We start from the raw sequence: 17,554 nt of genomic DNA on the forward strand, positions 1-17,554 counted from the left end.
GTATACTACATCAACTGGTTCTCTATATCTACCCTACAAGTTGCATATTGGGAGGCCTATAAGGAAACTACATTTAATCGCTAAGGCAGGTTATAGGCCAAGTAATAAGCTTTGAGGCTAGTGAGATAAGAAGACCATTGCCTGAATGTATGCCTTTGAAACCAAGTACAGTACAGTATCTCAAATTCAGCTGTCCAAAAATCGGAGTTATCCAAAAACCAGAGTTGTCCGAAAACTAGACATTTTTAAAATGTGCTATGCATCAATTTAATTTAAAATAAAAAAAAAGCTTACCTGGACAATTCGGCTAGGTGCTGCATTGGCACAGTATGGCGCATGACTAGTTATTCCCTTCGCTTGCACATTGGTCTATCCTTGCACTCCGAGTGCCCCTTGACCCCACCTGACTCAGCTTGACCTGAAGCACCCAACCTGAAATCTGGCAAGATTGAAATCTGGCATGGTTTTGGTCCCAAGTTACTGTACCCATGTTGTAGAATGTATTAAAATGTGATTACTTATTTTGTACCAAACTTGATAAATTAATAATGTGTGTAGTGGTATTCTTAAACCCTGCATGCGACATGAGATACCATGATGAGGTCGGGGTCAATCCAAGAGTCTAAGATTAGCTCAGCTTGCTGCTAGTTTCCATTACCATGGCATAGAGATGATGAATATATAGCAGGATGAGGATGTTTATTTGAAGATTAATGACCAGTTAGCTTGTTGATTGGTCAGTATATGAATGTAAACAGTATCAGTTAAACCTGAGCATCAAAAGCTTCAATTGTTTACCCTCAATATTATTAAATTCAGTTATTTACAGTTATATGCAGAGTTTTAGAAAATTAGGAAGTATGAGGATGTTCTTCAATGTTTTAATGTTATGTGAACAAAAGTACGTGAGGACCTTTTTAGCTAATCAGTTATAAAAATGGGAAATGCATTTAAATTTCATAGATTTTAAATAATTGAGTGGAGCTTTGAGAATTGCCATCAATTGGAGTATCGGTATTCCAAATCAATAGTGATCATTTACAAGTCTCGATGAGTATATTTTATTCTGGAATCCCAAAAAGAAACCCACTTAGCACAATATTATTAATCTGTCGGCCTTTTGAAGGAGAAAAGCTCTAGGACAAGGGTAGCAGACGTATGGGAACACCAGCACCTGGGGTTCAGGTGTAGGGGCTGATCCCCCTCCCACAGCACCTTCCCATGCAACCGCAGAAGGTGCAACACCTGCCTATTTACTAACCCCCTCCTCACTGTCCAAGGGCCCAAACACTCCTTTCAAGTGAAGCAGCACCTCACTTGCACTTCCCTCAATTTTGTCTACTGCATTTGCTGCTCCCAATACAGTCTCCTCTACATTGGAGAGACCAAACGCAGATTGGGTGACCGCTTTGCGGAACACCTTCAGTCTGTTCGCAAGCATGACCCAGACCTTCTTAATGCACCACCCTGCTTTCATGCCCACATGTCTGTCCTTGGCCTTCTGCAATGTTCCAGTGGGCTTTTGCGTTGTGATTTGGGGTTATCAGACAGTCAAAGCAGTGTGGTACCCTCTCCAGGGATATCCGGGACCTCTATGAACAAGGCAAACGATGGCGTATACACAAATGAATTTTTACTGAGGCATGCAGAGTCTAAACCAGGGGTTGCAAATTAGAATATTTAATTAAATGTGAAATCATGTACAGAGAGTGAAATAAAGAGGGAAAGACAGATGAGATTGAGAGATAAAAATACAAATATGTACAAAATTAAAATATCTCCATTAATATTTAAGTTCTGAAGGAATAAGTCTGTGCACTTGTTGAAGATGCTGGGCAGTAATTAAGACTGATCACAGTTTAAAAATTCACACATACTTTGATGTTTAACTTCTAACTTTTTCTGATGTCTTTAGTGGATATCTAATGGATAAGCACCCCAATTTCATGCCTTCGTATATTTGAATGTCGAGTGCCTCACTGAAGTATCGGTGCAGTTAAACTTGAGGAAGAGCACGGCAAATCAGACAGTAACTTGCTGATTTCTGTGTTTGACTGTGCATGTGTGGAGGCTGGCAGTTGCTATTTAATTTAGTAATGCTGATAGCCTGACCATTATTCTAACTGCTAGATCTGGGCCCTTGTTTATTTATTACTAATCGTTTATGTGGGCAGTGTCAAATAACCTACCCAGTCCACACAGCAGAAAAAGTGTTTATACGAATAGTTGCTTTTAGGAAGTGGAGGGAAAGGGGTGGCAAAAGAGACAGCATTTCTATGATAAATAGAATTGCTGGTTTACTTAGGTTAAGCTTCAGGTTATTACAACATCAGAAAAAATAATGTTTTAGTTTGCTAACTACTGTGGTTTATTCAAACAAACTTTGCTAGAAATTATGAATGAAATTTTAACCCTCCAGGAGAAAATATGCTGTTCATTTTAAGCATAGTACACATTTCTCTAACATTTAATTTGTTACAAGTGAACATTTTTTATCCTCATCTCAAATTTTGCTTTGAGCTTAATAAACTAGTTTCTGACCTAGTGCAGATGGCTGCAGCACATTGTTAGTCTACTGCCACTGTGCATTATGGTTTGTAATATAATAATTTACTGTATATGATGTGGTACTGCCACCTCTTACCAACAGTGGCCTTTAGTATAAATTGACGTGATTGGCTCTTGCTCTCACAAAGGTTAAGTCTATCTGTAGTTTTCGAATACAGGAAACTTTGTTTGCCAAAGTCCTAATTACATGACGTAGCCCAGTCAGGTTCCAGCTGCCACACCTCTGTTAGCCTACTTCTCACTCATTCATTTTAACCTTTGTTCCTTTCCTGTACAAGTCATCCCATTTAGTCTCCTGTTAAACGTTGCAGGGAGACTACCTTATAATTGCTAAACAGTCCACTGGACTTGAATAAGCATATGCAACTGTTATACCGTCCAGACATTTCATTGGACTTTTTTTCTTTGAAATCAGATACTTTTTAAAAAAGCTGATTCAATGGCTGCGCAGCTAGACTTTGTCTCCAGCAATTGTGGTAAGGATATGTTTTATTTCATGTATTGAAACCATTTTCAACAGAGTGTCATGATTATGTCTTGTGGGTTGAGGGGCTGGGGGGTGGTGCGGTGGGGTGCTGGGGGCGGGGAAGGGGGAGAGTTTTTTCCTTTCAAAACCAGATGAAATTTGAGGAGGAAAATTGATTAATATAGCCTTTCTGTTATCAAGAAACCTGCGTGTATGTTCTTTAAGTAAATTTGTTTGTGACAGGCTTCGTCAGATTATTAGCCCTAACTAGTATGCATTGTATGCAGATCCTCTAGCCTCAGTTGAAGCCAGCTGTAATGTTAGGCAATCCACTAAAGTGCATGTTTCCAATTTAAAAACAAATACCAAAGACAATTAGTGAAGTTTATTTATTCCACCTATTTGCTATTGTTTCCAAGCTTACTGCAATGTTGCACAAAAGTAACAAAACAACTTTTTTGTACCTATCTAGATACTCATGACAGTTAGGGAGAGGATTATTATTGATCAAAAATTTCAGCTGCTGATACATGAGAAAGGTCTTAGTATTAAAATAGTAATTTGGTTAACAAAGCATTAACATTTGATAGCAGCAGAACTTGAAACCAGCATAAGCTGTATTCAGTTTAGACCTTGTGTATGAAGATATTTGTGTTTTTAAAGTACAAGTTGAACTCTGCTGCCTCTATCTGAACTATTTAGTGGCAGGCGGGGGTTATCCAGGATTGGAAAATATCGATTGGATTTCAAAGATGGCGAGATTTTTAAAAATGCACTCTTTAAAATTTCACAAATATTGTGATTATGTGGAGTCTCTCATATGCTCATGGAAACCCTCCAATTTTTCTTCAAAATCAAAATGTAGCTTATAAGACCTCCTGCTTTTCTGAGGTAACTTCCCCCATTTCATCTCTCTTGGTACTGTATGAAAATTGGGGAAATTTTATTTTGCTAATGTATATAAAACTGGAGAATTGTACTAATTTATAACTTGTACACTCTAAATTCTTGCTACTGAAAGATTCACAATATTACGGGTTACTAAAGGATTCATTGCATCATGAGGGTGTTGATAGATTTGTTGATCGTAGTCATCTCTAGCCATAAACTCCATGAATCATCTATTTGAAAGATATTTTCAGTTTCCAAAAATAGAATGTGGGCAGGATATACAGGATGTTATATCTTGCATAGGTTACATTTGGCGAAGCCTTTTATGTACTCCATAGAAATTTCTATGCAGATGTGATTGAGCCTTTGTTGAAAAGCATTGAAAACTAAGTCAGAAACACTGAAGAAAAATTTAGCAAAAATGTTTCATGTACTGTAAAGCACAATGTGCAAGCTCAAAATGATATGCATTTAAAAGGAAAACTGAGAATGAAGGATATCTACTGGTGAATTATTTTAAACAGGGAAGCTTGAAATATGCAGTTTCATTCTGAGATTAGATTACTATATCCGAGCAAAGATGTGTTCTGAGTAGGCCAGAACATTTATGTTGTTTCTCTATTAGTGAGGGAGAATTTAGGCAGAAGAAATCTGATCCAAGAAATTGTCTTAATTTCAGGATATAGCTACTTTTTCATTTTTTTCTTATCCTTGCCAGTTCAATATGCTATGGACCAAAGCACCTGAAGGTGAAATTTGCATTTTGGGGCCTGCAATGCTATCATGTTGTTATTTCATATTTGAACTAAATGCAAGAAAAACTTCTTCCTTTTGTATTATTGGAAAGGCAGAACTCCTCAAGATGGAGTGGCCTTGTTATAGACATTTTGTTGGCTGACCTCTTGTTCAGAATATTCAACTTTAACTTTCATGTAAAAATATTTAAAAAGGGAAGAGCCGAGGAGATAAAAACGTGTGACATTGTGTAATTTGTACTAGTGAGATAGAAAAGTTAATACGGAGTTGAGGTTTATTCCCCAGTTCAAATTATAGAAAACACAGTAAAATGATTTCAAGAATAAGAGGGGAAAAGCGTTAGATAAAACCAGCAATTTTGGTACAAATTGGAAAATGCATCTGCAAACTGCAAATGCTAGAAAATCTCAAATTGAAACAAGTGCAGGAAATAGACAGCAGGTCAGTGAGTAACTGTTAAAAAGAAAGACAGATTAACATTCAGGCATGACCTCCTCCTGGGTTTGAAAAGGAGTGGGGACTACAAGATTAATTCCCTGGTTAAAGTGCCCTTAGTTACCTAGATAGGTTCAAAGAGCTGGGCCTGTACGCCTTAGAACAGTTTAGACTTGATGATTTGATCAAGGTTTATAAAATGTTGATGAGAACAGATTGTGTTTATATGGATAAGTTCTATAGCAGTAATTAGATGTTCCACAGTTTTTCTTTTCCCATTTAGTACCTGTGCAACTGTCAGTTTGTTCAGTGATTTGCTGTATTCTTTTGAGAAAATGGGATCTGTTTCTGGCTAGGGCAACCTACATTTTCTATAAGTTAGGTGCCTTGTAATATAAATCTGTGACTGTGTAATCTCTTGAACTAGCTTTGATTGTCTAAATGTGTATGAGAGGGATGTTTTAAATTTACTACCACCTCCAATTGGTCTGGGTTTTTTTCTGCTTTTTTTTCACTTGTCGGGAGATTGCATGGCACAAGTGGATAAGGAGTAATTATGATGCATAAGACGTTATGATTGTATGAGAGAGCCTAGATGGTCCAGGGGTTGCCCCCACTCCCCTCCATCCGTTATTTTCAATTGTAAGAATTTCATAATGAAATATCTCAACTTACAAACATGAAAACATTTCCTATTAGAATCAGCTATTAGTTCAGGATATTTCTTTGATTACACCCCTGTGAATGGCAGTAGGATGTTTTATCATGCTAAAGGTACTACAATATTGTTGTAGTTCCTCATTGTTCTGGGCATTGTCTGATGTACAAGATGTTACAAATTAAATATTCTCCATTTCTCAAGCAGCCTCCCTTCTGCAGATTTCTGCCACCCTCCTTATTTGGGAGGTTCCCAAAATTTGTGTTTAATAAGAGTGGAGCAATTTGCAATGGGCAAATGAATCCAAATTTCCCTACAAGAGGCTGAATATCAAGTTGTAATAGCAGCAACCGTCCTTGCCCTCCTCCATGTATAATTAAAAAAAAGAATATTATGCAAGCAGTAGTTTTATGCAGCCATGCTTCAGTTAATCTGATTATAATTAAATGTTTTCCCTTCAGAAAAACGTTTTTAATCAATAGTCAAACTAGAAAATAAAACAAACAAACTTAATGTTTAAGGAAAACAACATATTTTAAAGTAAACCTGGCCCCTTTGTGGCGAGCCTCAGGGAAACATTGTGTTGATGAGATGATGACCCTGATTGTGAAGTACACTTATCTTTTCCCCAGCTCTTGATAGAGAGAAACTTTACCTACGCACTTCATCAAAGTATATTATTTTCATTCCAGCAATAATAAGCTTGCAAAAATCTTTGCCCAGTCCCAACAGTTAGAATTTTGCAACAGTTAAGATCATAGGGATTATTGTATTATTGTATTATTATATTTAAATTAATGAGGGTTTACCTTTATATAGCACCTTTAATGTAATAAACATCCCAAAGTGCTTCACTTCAAATAAAATTTGACAGGAACCACAGTGAGACATATTGAGACAGGTGACCAAATACTTGGCCAAAAAGTACATAGGTCATTCGGCCCAACCAATCCATGCTGGTGTTTATGTTGCATTCGATTCTCCTCCTCTCCTTCCTCATCAACATAATCCTCTATTCCTTTCTCTCTCATAAACTAATCTAACCCCCGCCCTCAACTGCATCTGTCCTAGTCATATCAACCACTCTCTCTGGTAGCAAGTTCCAAATTCTCACCATTCTCCGCTAAATGAGATTGTTCTGAATTCTCTATTTGATTCTTTGGTGGCTACCTCATTTGATTGCCTCTGGTTTTGCTTTTCCCCACAAGCAGAGATGTACTTTGTGTCTATTCTATCAAAATCTTTCATAATTATAAGGGTCTGTATTAGATATCCTTCAGCCTTTTCAAGAGAAAAGATTCTCAGCTTGTTCACTCTTTCCTGACAGTTGTAACCTCATTTCTGACATCATCACTGTAAATCCTTTTTGCACTTTTCCCAGTTTCTCTGGATCCTTTTTTATAATATGGCAACCAAAATTGTACACAAATGTGGTCTAACTGAGATTTTTTTTCCTTTATTCATTTATGGCATGTGGGCTTCGCTGGCTGGGCCAGTATTTATTGCCCACCCTTAGTTTCCCTTGAGAAGATGGTGATGAGCTGCCTTCTTGAACCACTGCAGTCCCTGTGTTGTAGGGTCAACCACAGTGCTGTTAGGGAGGGAGTTCCATGATTTTGACCCAGTGACAATGAAGGAATGGCGATATATATCCAAGTCAGGATGGTGTGCGGCTTAAAGGGGAACTTCCAGGCAGTGGTGTTCCCATCTATCTGCTGCCCTTGTTCTTCTAGATGTTAACAGTGATGGGTTTGGAAGGAGGTTCTAAGGAGCCTTGGTGAGTTTAGCATAACTTAACTACTTTTCAATTTCTTTCCTCAAGAAATAAACTCTAGTGCTTGGTTTGCCTTTTTGCAGCCTCAGTAGCCTGGTGGGTTTTAAGGAGATTCTTAGAAGAAGAGAGTAAGGTTTAGGATGGGAGCTTAGGGCCTAGGCAGCTGAAAGCATGACCAATTACATTTGTATTTACTGTATATAGCTCTTGTCTTCTGGATATTCAAAGTATTTCACAGCCAACAAATTTAGATTTCAAGTATGCAAATTGCAGGCAAAAACAGCAACACCCCATAAAAAGCAAATGAATGCTACATGATCAGTTTTTGGTAATGTTGGTTGAGGGGTGTAGGTTGGCCAGCAAGATATCTCTGTTTTCTTAAATTTAAATACCTTACCTTGGTTTTCATGTCTCATCTAAATAATTATACTTCCGACAGTATTCCATTGAATTGTCAGCTAGATTATATGATCAGATCTTGGTCTTGGACTTGAATACGTAAACACCTGACTGGTCAGAATGATATCAACTAAGCCAAGCTGACCAGTCTCTGAACAGTGCTATAGGCTGAAAAACTGAGCAAACGGGGTGTATAAAGCAAAACCATTTAGTTATAAGTGAAAAAAATTGAAGTAGCAATCATCAATTTCTATAGAACAATTGAGACACAACTTGCAAAGTTCAGTAGTATGATCACTGCATCAATCTAAATGTAAAAAGAAACCTTATAAAATAAATAAAATCTTTGCTACTCAATTAAAGGATTAATGATGTATTTTAACAACCCATTAACTATAACAAATAAGTATTCCAATCAGCAAACTCTACACTGATCTAAAACAAATTAGTATAAATTAAGGATTCTTTTACATTTAGTCAAAAGAAATGTTCTAAATTAATTGCACTTGACACTAGAGATGAAGAAGCTTCATGTGCAGATGAAGTGGATCAAAATGAGGAAAAGCTTTTTCACAGAATAGGAGAAATCTGTAACACTTTCTCTACAAAAGATTGTGGATGATGGGACAATTGAGTTATCAAGATTTAGATCAAATTTTGTTAGGGAAGGGTATCAAGGGATTTAGAGCAAAAGCAGGTAAATGAAATTGAGGTGCAGACCAGACATGATCTGAACAAAAAGCAGAGCAGGCTTGAGGGGCTGAATTGCCCGCCCCTGTTCTTATGAAGTGCTGCTGCAAAACAAACCCTAAGTGGGCACACATCCTCATCACTGGCAAGTACCAAAAGCTGCTAGTAACAAACATTGAGTATTGGTTGCACCGTGTTTGAATCCCCACTTTGCCTATTGTGGGATATTTCAATTAAAAATGGAGGACGTTTTTGAGTAAGCTCAATTGTGATAAGACTAGTGGACAACATGGAGAAATTTGTGGTAGAAGTTACTGATCTTGCTAAATCATGATGCTGTATCTGATTTTATCTGGGAATCATCAGCAGCCACAGTTGTTAACAACAGCAATTTGCATCTACATAGCACATTTAAAGCAACTGAAGGCACTTCACTGGAGAGTTAGCAAACAGCATTTGACATCGAACCATAGTGGAAATTTCAGGTCAAATGACCAAAAGCTTGGTCAAAGGAGTAGATTTTAAGGAGTGTCATAAAGGAGGAGAAGAGGGGTGGAGGTTGAGGACTGGAATCCTGGAGCTTAAAGCGCAACTACCAATGTGGAATGATTAAAATAGGGGATTTGCAAGAGGCCAAAATTGGAGGAGCACAGATATTTCAAAGGCTTGTAGAGCTGGAAGAAATTGCAGAGGTGAGGATGGACGAGGCCATAGAGCAATTTTAATAGTGAGATGTTGCCAGACCAGGAATCTTTATAGTTCAGCGAGCACGGAGATAATGAGTGAATGGGAGTTGATGCGAGTTAGGATACAGTCAACAGCATTTTTGATTAGCTCAAATTTATGGAGGTGGAAGATGGGAAGCAGGCCAGTAGAGTATTGGAATAGTCAAATGTAGAGATAACAAAGCCATGTATGAGGGTTCCAGCATCAGATGAGTTGAGGCAATGGTGGAGCTGGATAATGTTAGGGGGGTGGGAGTAGACAATCTTGTTGATCTGAAACTCGTCTCAATCTCAAATATGACACCAAGGCTCTGAATTGTTTGGTTCAGCCTCAGACAGTTGCCAAACAGTGCGATGGAATTGGTGGCAGGGACCAAAGGCAATGGCTCTAGTCTTTCCATTATTTAGCTGGAGGAAATTTCTGATCATCCAGTACTGGATGTTCAAGCAGTATGATAAATTACAGACAGAGGAAGGGTTTAGAGAGTTGATGGTGAGGTAGAGCTGGGTGTTGCCAGCGTACATGTGGAAACAGATGTATTCCCAGCTGGTTTTGTCAAGAGGAACATGTAGATGAAAAATAGGAGGGGCCAAGAATTGATCCTTGAGGGACTCCAGTGGTACTGATTTGAGAGTAGGGAAAGAAGTTGTACGTTGGAAGAGAGATGTTAACAGAGGAGGATATGGTTTAACTGTGCCAAAGGCTGCAGACGGGTTGAGAAGGATGAAGAAGGATAATTTACCAGGGTCACATAGAATGGCATTTGTGATGTTGAGTGCCATTTCAGCATTGTGGTAGGAGTGGAACTCTGATTGGAGGGATTCAAAGATGAAATTCTGGTAAAAGATGAGCTAGGGAGGTGATGGCGCATTCAAGGTCTTTGGAATGGCAGTTTGCAAGGACAGAGGATAGGGCTCAAACATATTTCCTTCTAATTGAGAAGGGTGATGATGGCAGATAGGAAACAGAGGGGCTGGTGTTTGAAGAGAGAGAACAATCAGTTAAAATGAAGGCCAGGATTGGAAATTGGGTGGTCAGCAGTTTGGTGGGAATGGGGTCAAGAAAGCAGGAGGTGGGTCTCTTGGTCACAATGAACTCGGAAAGAAACTAAAGAACGGTGTGATTTATGATTAGGACATGTGAAGCCTTAGAGGTAATTTGGCCTGGTGAGCTAGGAGAAGGGAAGGAAACAGCAGAGGTAGCTGAACGGATGGTCTCAATCATTGAACATTTCCTTGTTTAAAGGAAGGCATTGTTTGTTACATATTGCAACTGTATGAGTTTCTTGTATTTCAATGGTTTATTACTGTTTGTTAAGGAATGGTAGCTTTGTGGCTATGTTACTGGGCTAGTAGGCTGGAATCATGATCTGTGGACCCAAGTTCAAAATCTGCCCTTGCAGTTGGAGAACTTAAATTTAGTTCATAAATCTGGAATAAAAAGTTGCAATCAGTGACCATGCAACTACTCAATTGTTAAAAATCACCGGTGTCACAGATATACTTTAGAGAAGGAAATCAGCTATCCTTACCTAGTGTGGCCTAGATGTGACTCCAGACCCACAGCTATGCGGTTGACTCTTAACTGCCCTCTTGTAATGGCCTAACAAGCCACTCAGTTAAGTCCAAATTGGGAATGGTTAATAATGTGGCTGCCAACGACACCCACTTTTCATGAATCAATTAAAATGGATGTAGGGTACAGTATTAAGTTTTCTTACCAGATATGAAGTTAAACTCAAGTACTTCAAATTGCATGAAGCATTTGAAAAAAAAATTGATAAAGCTCCTTTGTGGGATGTCAGAATATTTTAGACAATTTCTGTGTAAATCCAGTATCCTGCAGTAGTCCAGGAATCTGGTTTCTTTGTTTAAAGTGTTGCATTATACAGGTAGATTGAGACAGCACTACTGTTTACAATTTAAAAGGAGGTTTCTGTGACCAGGTTTGTGCAATGATTGTGGAACAGCAGAGGATGCTGCTTTATCTCAATGTGGATTTATCTCTGAAAACATTTATATTTTTGTAATTAATTTGATGAATTAAGTTGACAACTTTTATTTGTGCCCTTGGCTCATGGCAGAATTCATAGTTGGGTGTATAATGTGGAACTGTGAATAAATTAACATTTTCACATATATGTATGTGTATCTGTATATACCTGATGTACCCACATGTTCCCTGACCGTCATTGACATTATTTCAAGCACTGTGCCTTGTCAGTGGACTCCTGGAACTTTTGAAGGACGATGATACTCAGCTGGAAATCATTGCTGTGTGCCCATGTAACATAAGATAGAGCAGCCATTTTAAACACTCTTGGCTGTCTCCCAAACCCCAACTTCCGAGACCAAAATGTGCACCTGGGCATTTCTTCTGCTTCACCCTACTGAAAGCTAATTTGTGTGCATGACTTGGTCAGCACCCACTTGGCTGAATCAGGCCCCTCTGTCAAAAAAAAAACACTCCCAGCTTCTCTCTTTCTCTCTCTTTCCATCCCCTGCCCTAGAAATTTGATACTGATCTGCCGTGACTCCCCAAAACATTGAGACTAAAATCTGGCCTTCCCCCATCTCTTTTTTTAATTCATTCATGTGATGTGGGTGTCACTGGCTAAGCCAGTATTTATTGCCCTTGAGAAAGTGGTGATGAGTTGCCTTCTTGAACCGTGCAGTTCACGTTGCTGTTAGAGAGGAAGTTCCAGGATTTTGACCCAGCAACAGTGAAGGAACGGAGATATATTCCCAACTCAGGATGATGAGTAACTGGGACAGGAACTTCCAGGCAGTGCTGTTCCCTTGTGTCTGCTGCCCTTACATTAATTAGAACATAAGAACTAGGAGCAGGAGTAAGTCATTCAGCCCCTCGAGCCTGCCCCGCCATTCATTACGATCATGGCGGATCTCATTTCAGCCTCAACTTCAATTTCCAGCCCCTCTCCCCATAACCTTTCAACCCGTTACTAATTAAAAATCTGTCTATCTCCTCAAATTTATTCAGCATCCCAGCATCTACTGCATTCTGAGATAGTGAGTTCCACAGATTCACGACCCTTTGAGAAAAGTAATTCCTCTTCAGCTCTGATTTAAATCTACCACCCCTTAGTCTAAAACTATGGCCCCTCATTCTAGAATGCCCCAGAAGGGGAAACATTCACTCCACGTCTACTTTGTCTATCCCCTTTAACATCTTATATATCTCAATTAGATCTCCTCTCATCCTTCTAAACTCTAGTGAGTATAGGCCTAAACTGCTCAATCTCTCCTCAAAAGACAAGCCCCGCAACTCTGGAATCAATCTACTGAACCTCCTCTGAACCGCCTCTGGTGCAACTACATCTTTCCTCAAGTAAGGGGACCAAAACTGTGCACAGTACTCCAGGTACGGTCTCACGAATGCCTTGTACAGCTGCAACAACACTTCCCTATTTTTATACTCTATTCCTTTAGCAATAAATGCCAAAATTCCATTTGCCTTCCTTATTACCTGCTGTACCTGCATACTAGCTTTCAGCGATTCATATGAGAACACCCAGATCCCTCTACGATGAAGCATTCTGAAGTTTCTCTCCATTTAAATAATAAGTCGCCTTTTTATTCTTCTGACCAAAATGGATAACCTCACAATTATCCACGTTAAACTCCAAATTTTGGCCCACTCACCTAACCTGTTCATATCCATTTGTAAATTTCTTATTTCTTCATTGCAACTTACTTTCCCACCTATTTTGGTGTCATCTGCAAATTTAGCTATAGTACCTTCTATCCCTGAATCCAAGTCATTAGTATAGATTGTAAATAGGACACAAGGACCGAGCCCTGTGGCACCCCACTAGTTACAGCTTGCCATCCAGAAAAAGATCCATTTATCCCATCTCTCTGCTTTCTGTTGGTTAGCCAATCCTCTATCCAAGCTAATATATTACCACTAACTCAGTATGATCTTATCTTGTGTATTGATCTTTTGTGTGGCGCCTTGTCAAAGGCCTTCTGGAAGTCCAGATATACTACATCTATAGGATCCCCATTATCCACTTTGCTTGTCACGTCTTCAAAGAACTCTAGCAAATTAGTCAAACATGATTTACTCTTCGTAAAACCATTAATTTATTTGTGCTTGCTATGTGAATTTATTGATCCAATGATGGGCCTGCTTTTGATCTGCTTATCCTTTGGTTTCTATTCAACTGTGCTCTAATTTTCATTGGTATAATTTTGTTTTCCGCAAATTGTGATGCTTGCGGTTTGTAGTTTTGGTATGTTCAGTATTGCTATGGAGAATGTATGATGTCCTAAAAGGTTGAAATGCATGTTCTTCTAATTTAGGTTCATTGGTTTAGTTTTTATTATTCTTCAGTTTTGAGAAATAGTTTGCAATTAAGAAAAGATTAGAAAATTCTGCATTTTGGGTTGTGTATGCATATTATGTTACTGGATTATTGAGCATATGTTGAACAGGGGTGTTCCAGCAAATCGGTTGAGCTACAGTTAGATTCTTGAACTTCATTCCATACGAGGCCAAAAGTGGATTTTATTTCATTATCAAAAGCTGTTTAATTTTGAGAGTTCTGGTGATCATTTATGAAGCGTGTTCCAGATGAAGAACACGTATATTTGAATGTTGATTATTATTGGAACTGTTCGTGAGTACATAATGTTCAAAGTACGTAATTGTCAAAGTTTGAGTGAAATACTTTCAAAAGAACTATTAATCTCTCATTTGCTGTTCAAAGAAGACGCCTTATAGCAGTTATAGCAGGGTATGTGCTCGAAGGCTAGACATATTGTTGGATTGCGTCTCCAGTTGCATCCGCATGTTTGTGGGTTCTTGTAGAATTGGAAATGTAAAATTCTTTATTAGTCAACAATGTTGTAACAGATCTTATTTATCTAGTACCTAAATGGAATATAAAAAATTGCAGTTAAGCCAAAACAAAAACAAAAATAAAAATACCTGGAAAAACTCAGCAGGTCTGACAGCATCTGCGGAGAGGAATACAGTTAACGTTTCGAATCTGTAAGACTCTTCAACAGGACTAAGGGAAAATGGAAGAGAGGTGAAATATAAGCTGGTTTAAAGGGGGGGAGGGATACAGGTAGAGATGGATAGAGGGCCAGTGAAGATTGTCAAAAGATGTCATAGACAAAAGGACAAAGAGGTGTTGACGGTGGTGATATTAATTAAGAAATGTGCTAATAGGTGACATTAAGGGTAGAAAGCAGGACAAGCAAGGTACAGATAGCCCTAGTGGGGGTGGGGTGGGGGGAAGGGATCAAAATAGGCTAAAAGGTAGAGCTAAAACAATGGATGGAAATACATTTAAAAATAATGAAAATAGGTGGGAAAAGAAAAATCTATATAAATTATTGGAAAAAAGGGGGATCGGAAAGGGGGTGGGGATGGAGGAGAGAGTTCATGATCTAAAGTTGTTGAACTCAATATTCAGTTCAGAAGGCTGTAAAGTGCCTAGTCGGAAGATGAGGTGCTGTTCCTCCAGTTTGCGTTGAGCTTCACTGGAACATTGCAGCAGGCCAAGGATGGACATATGGTCATGACAGCAAGGTTGAAATGGCAAGCGACAGGGAGGTCTGGGTCATGCTTGCGGACAGACCGAAGGTGTTCTGTAAAGCGGTCACCCAGTCTGCATTTGGCCTTTCCAATGTAGAGGAAACCACATGGGGAGCAGCGAATGCGGTAGACAAAATTTATGGAGGAGTGGACCAGTGTGTCCTGGAGGGAACGATCCTTGCGGAATGCCACGGGGGAGGTGGGGGGGGTGAAGGGAAGATGTGTTTGGTAGTGGCAGCATGCTGCAGTTGGCGGAAATGGCGGAGGATGATCCTTTGAATGCGGAGGCTGGTGGGGTGATAATTGAGGACAAGGGGGACCCTATCATGGTTCTGGGAGGGAGAGCAAGGTGTGAGGGCGGATGGGCGGGACACGGTTCAGGGCCCTGTCACCCACTGTGGATGGAAAACCTCAGTTAAGGAAGAAGGAAGACATGTCACAGGAACTGTTTTTGAAAGTGGCATCATCAGAACACATGCGACGGAGGCGAAGGAACTGAGAGAATGGGATGGAGGAATTAGAGGAAGCGGGGTGTGAGGAGCTGTCGTCAAGGTAGCTGTGGGAGTTAAAAGGCTTGTAAAGGATATTGATGGACAGTCTATCACCAGAAATTGAGACAGAGAGGTCAAGGAAGGGAAAGGAAGTGTCAATGATGGACCACATGAAAATGATGGAGGGGTGGAAATTGGAAGCAAAATTAATAAATTTTCCCAGGTCCAGACGAGAGCATGAAGCAGCACCGAAGCAGTCATCAATGTGCCGGAGAAAGAATTGTGGGGGTGGGGGGTGGGGGAGTGGGGGGGTGGTAGGACTGGAACAAGGAATGTTCCACATACCCCATTACAGTGACAGGCATAACTGGGGTCCATAGCCACACCTTTTATTTGGAGGAAGTGAGAGGAGTTTAAGGAGAAATTGTTCAGTGAGAGAACAAGTTCAGCCAGGCGGAGGAGAGTAGTGATGGATGGGGATTGTTCGGGTCTCTGTTTGAAGAAGAAGCGGAGAGCCCTCAGACCGTCCCTGTGGGGGATGGAGGTGTAAAGGGATTGGACATCCACGGTGAAGAGGAGGCAGTTGGGGCCAGGGAACTGGAAATTGTTGATATGATGTAGGGTGTCAGAGGAATTGTGGATGTAGGTGGGAAGGGACTGGAAAAGGGGAGAGAGAATGGAGTCAAGATAGCAAGAAATGAGTTCCGTGGGGCAGGAACAGGCTGACACAATCTATCTGCCAGGACAGTCCTGTTTGTGGATTTTGGGTAGGAGGTAGAAGTGGGCCATCTGAGATTGGGTGACTATCAGGTTGGAAGCTGTGGAAGGAAGATCTCCAGAGGAGATGAGGTCAGTAACAGTCCTGGAAACAATGGCCTGATGTTCAGTGGTGGGGCCTTGGTCCAGGGGGAGGTAGGAGGTTCAGCGAGTTGACGCTGAAAAATTTTAACACACACCCAGTTTCAGTATTTTCTTTAGAAGCGCCTTTGTGTGGACCTGAACTTGAGTGTATGGTTATTTAGGAAACAGCTGATCCACTAAGCAGAAGATAAGCCAATATACCTTTTATATGATCACAGATTACCCCCGCAAATGGACAGAATTATAACTATCAATGTTTCACCCTGGGATTGTTGTCAATTGTTAATTTGAAGTTGCTTTACCAAAAAAAAATCAATTATCTACTAGTTTGCCTGAAGCAATATTAATGAAATGGCACAGCAAAACTCTACAAAGGCACTAAATCATTTGCCACATCAAAGCAAATATTGAAATGCATATGACCCTTCCCATCATTAGAACTTAAAAACAAAAAATGCTGGGAATACTCAGCAGGTCAGACAGCATCTGTGGAGAGAAACAGAGTTAGTACTCCTCATGCCGAGATGATTTATCAGAAGAATTATGATGAAAGGTCATCTTGACCTGAAACATTCCAATCCAGCACCACTTATCCAATCATTGACCCTGCCCTCACTGGTTCATATTGGTGCTCTATTTAGTGTGTATTCAATTTAAAATTCTTGGACATCAAATTCTCCAGACTTGGTCCATCTATTACTGCAAGTTCATTTAACTCTATAACCCCTTCTGATACTCTACCCTTCTTGTTCTGGCCTTTTGTTCGCCCCTCTTTCTCTTCTCTCCATCACTGGTGGTATAGCCTTCTGTTGTACTGGTTTTGCTCTTTGGAGCTCTCCCCCTGAACCTCTTCACATCCCCACCTCTTGACCCAACTTTGAAAAGGTTTTCTTGGTACTGGTCAGTTCAGCCAAGCTTTCCAACCCATTTCCTAATCCCTGCCTTTTCTCAACATTCATTCATAATCATCATCTATGTAGGAATAATTTTATTCATTAAAAGCATCATATAAATTCGAGTTAATGATTGGAACTTGAGCAGTTTACAAGCTACTCAACACAAAGATCAGTTAGTTCTCTAAATATTCGGTGATTGTGGTTTCTTATTGCCAAGAGCAAATTCATCCATAAAGTTTGCTAAACAAACCATCCTAAAAGTAGTTTATTTCTCTCCCCACCTCAGCAATTTTTGTTGATGATGGCTGGTATTCTGTTTGTGTTTCTTGTAAGAAATGGTGGTTTCATCAGCATCAAAGTTATCTTTGAACTCAG

The 17,554-nt window shown here is 39.7% G+C and overlaps 1 protein-coding gene across 4 annotated transcripts in view; it reads left to right on the top strand.

The window, feature by feature from the left end:
• Positions 1 to 17,554, top strand: part of LOC121293998 (echinoderm microtubule-associated protein-like 4) — a 363,716-nt gene that overhangs the window by 84,659 nt on the left and 261,503 nt on the right. Inside the window, exon 1 of one of the 4 annotated variants that reach the window (XR_005946679.1) lies at positions 2,854 to 3,044. The exons of 2 other annotated variants lie outside the window; for them this stretch is intronic. Coding sequence is in view for 1 of the 2 variants with exons in the window: in XM_041217483.1 (XP_041073417.1) it covers positions 3,008 to 3,044 (37 nt within the window). In the remaining variant the exon portion in view is untranslated. Of the gene's footprint in view, positions 1 to 2,853; positions 3,045 to 17,554 lie in introns of those variants that run through there. One more of the 4 variants, XM_041217483.1, reaches the window with a different exon arrangement.

Source organism: Carcharodon carcharias, chromosome 2 (genome assembly GCF_017639515.1).
Source record: "Carcharodon carcharias isolate sCarCar2 chromosome 2, sCarCar2.pri, whole genome shotgun sequence".
Taxonomy (NCBI): domain Eukaryota; kingdom Metazoa; phylum Chordata; class Chondrichthyes; order Lamniformes; family Lamnidae; genus Carcharodon; species Carcharodon carcharias.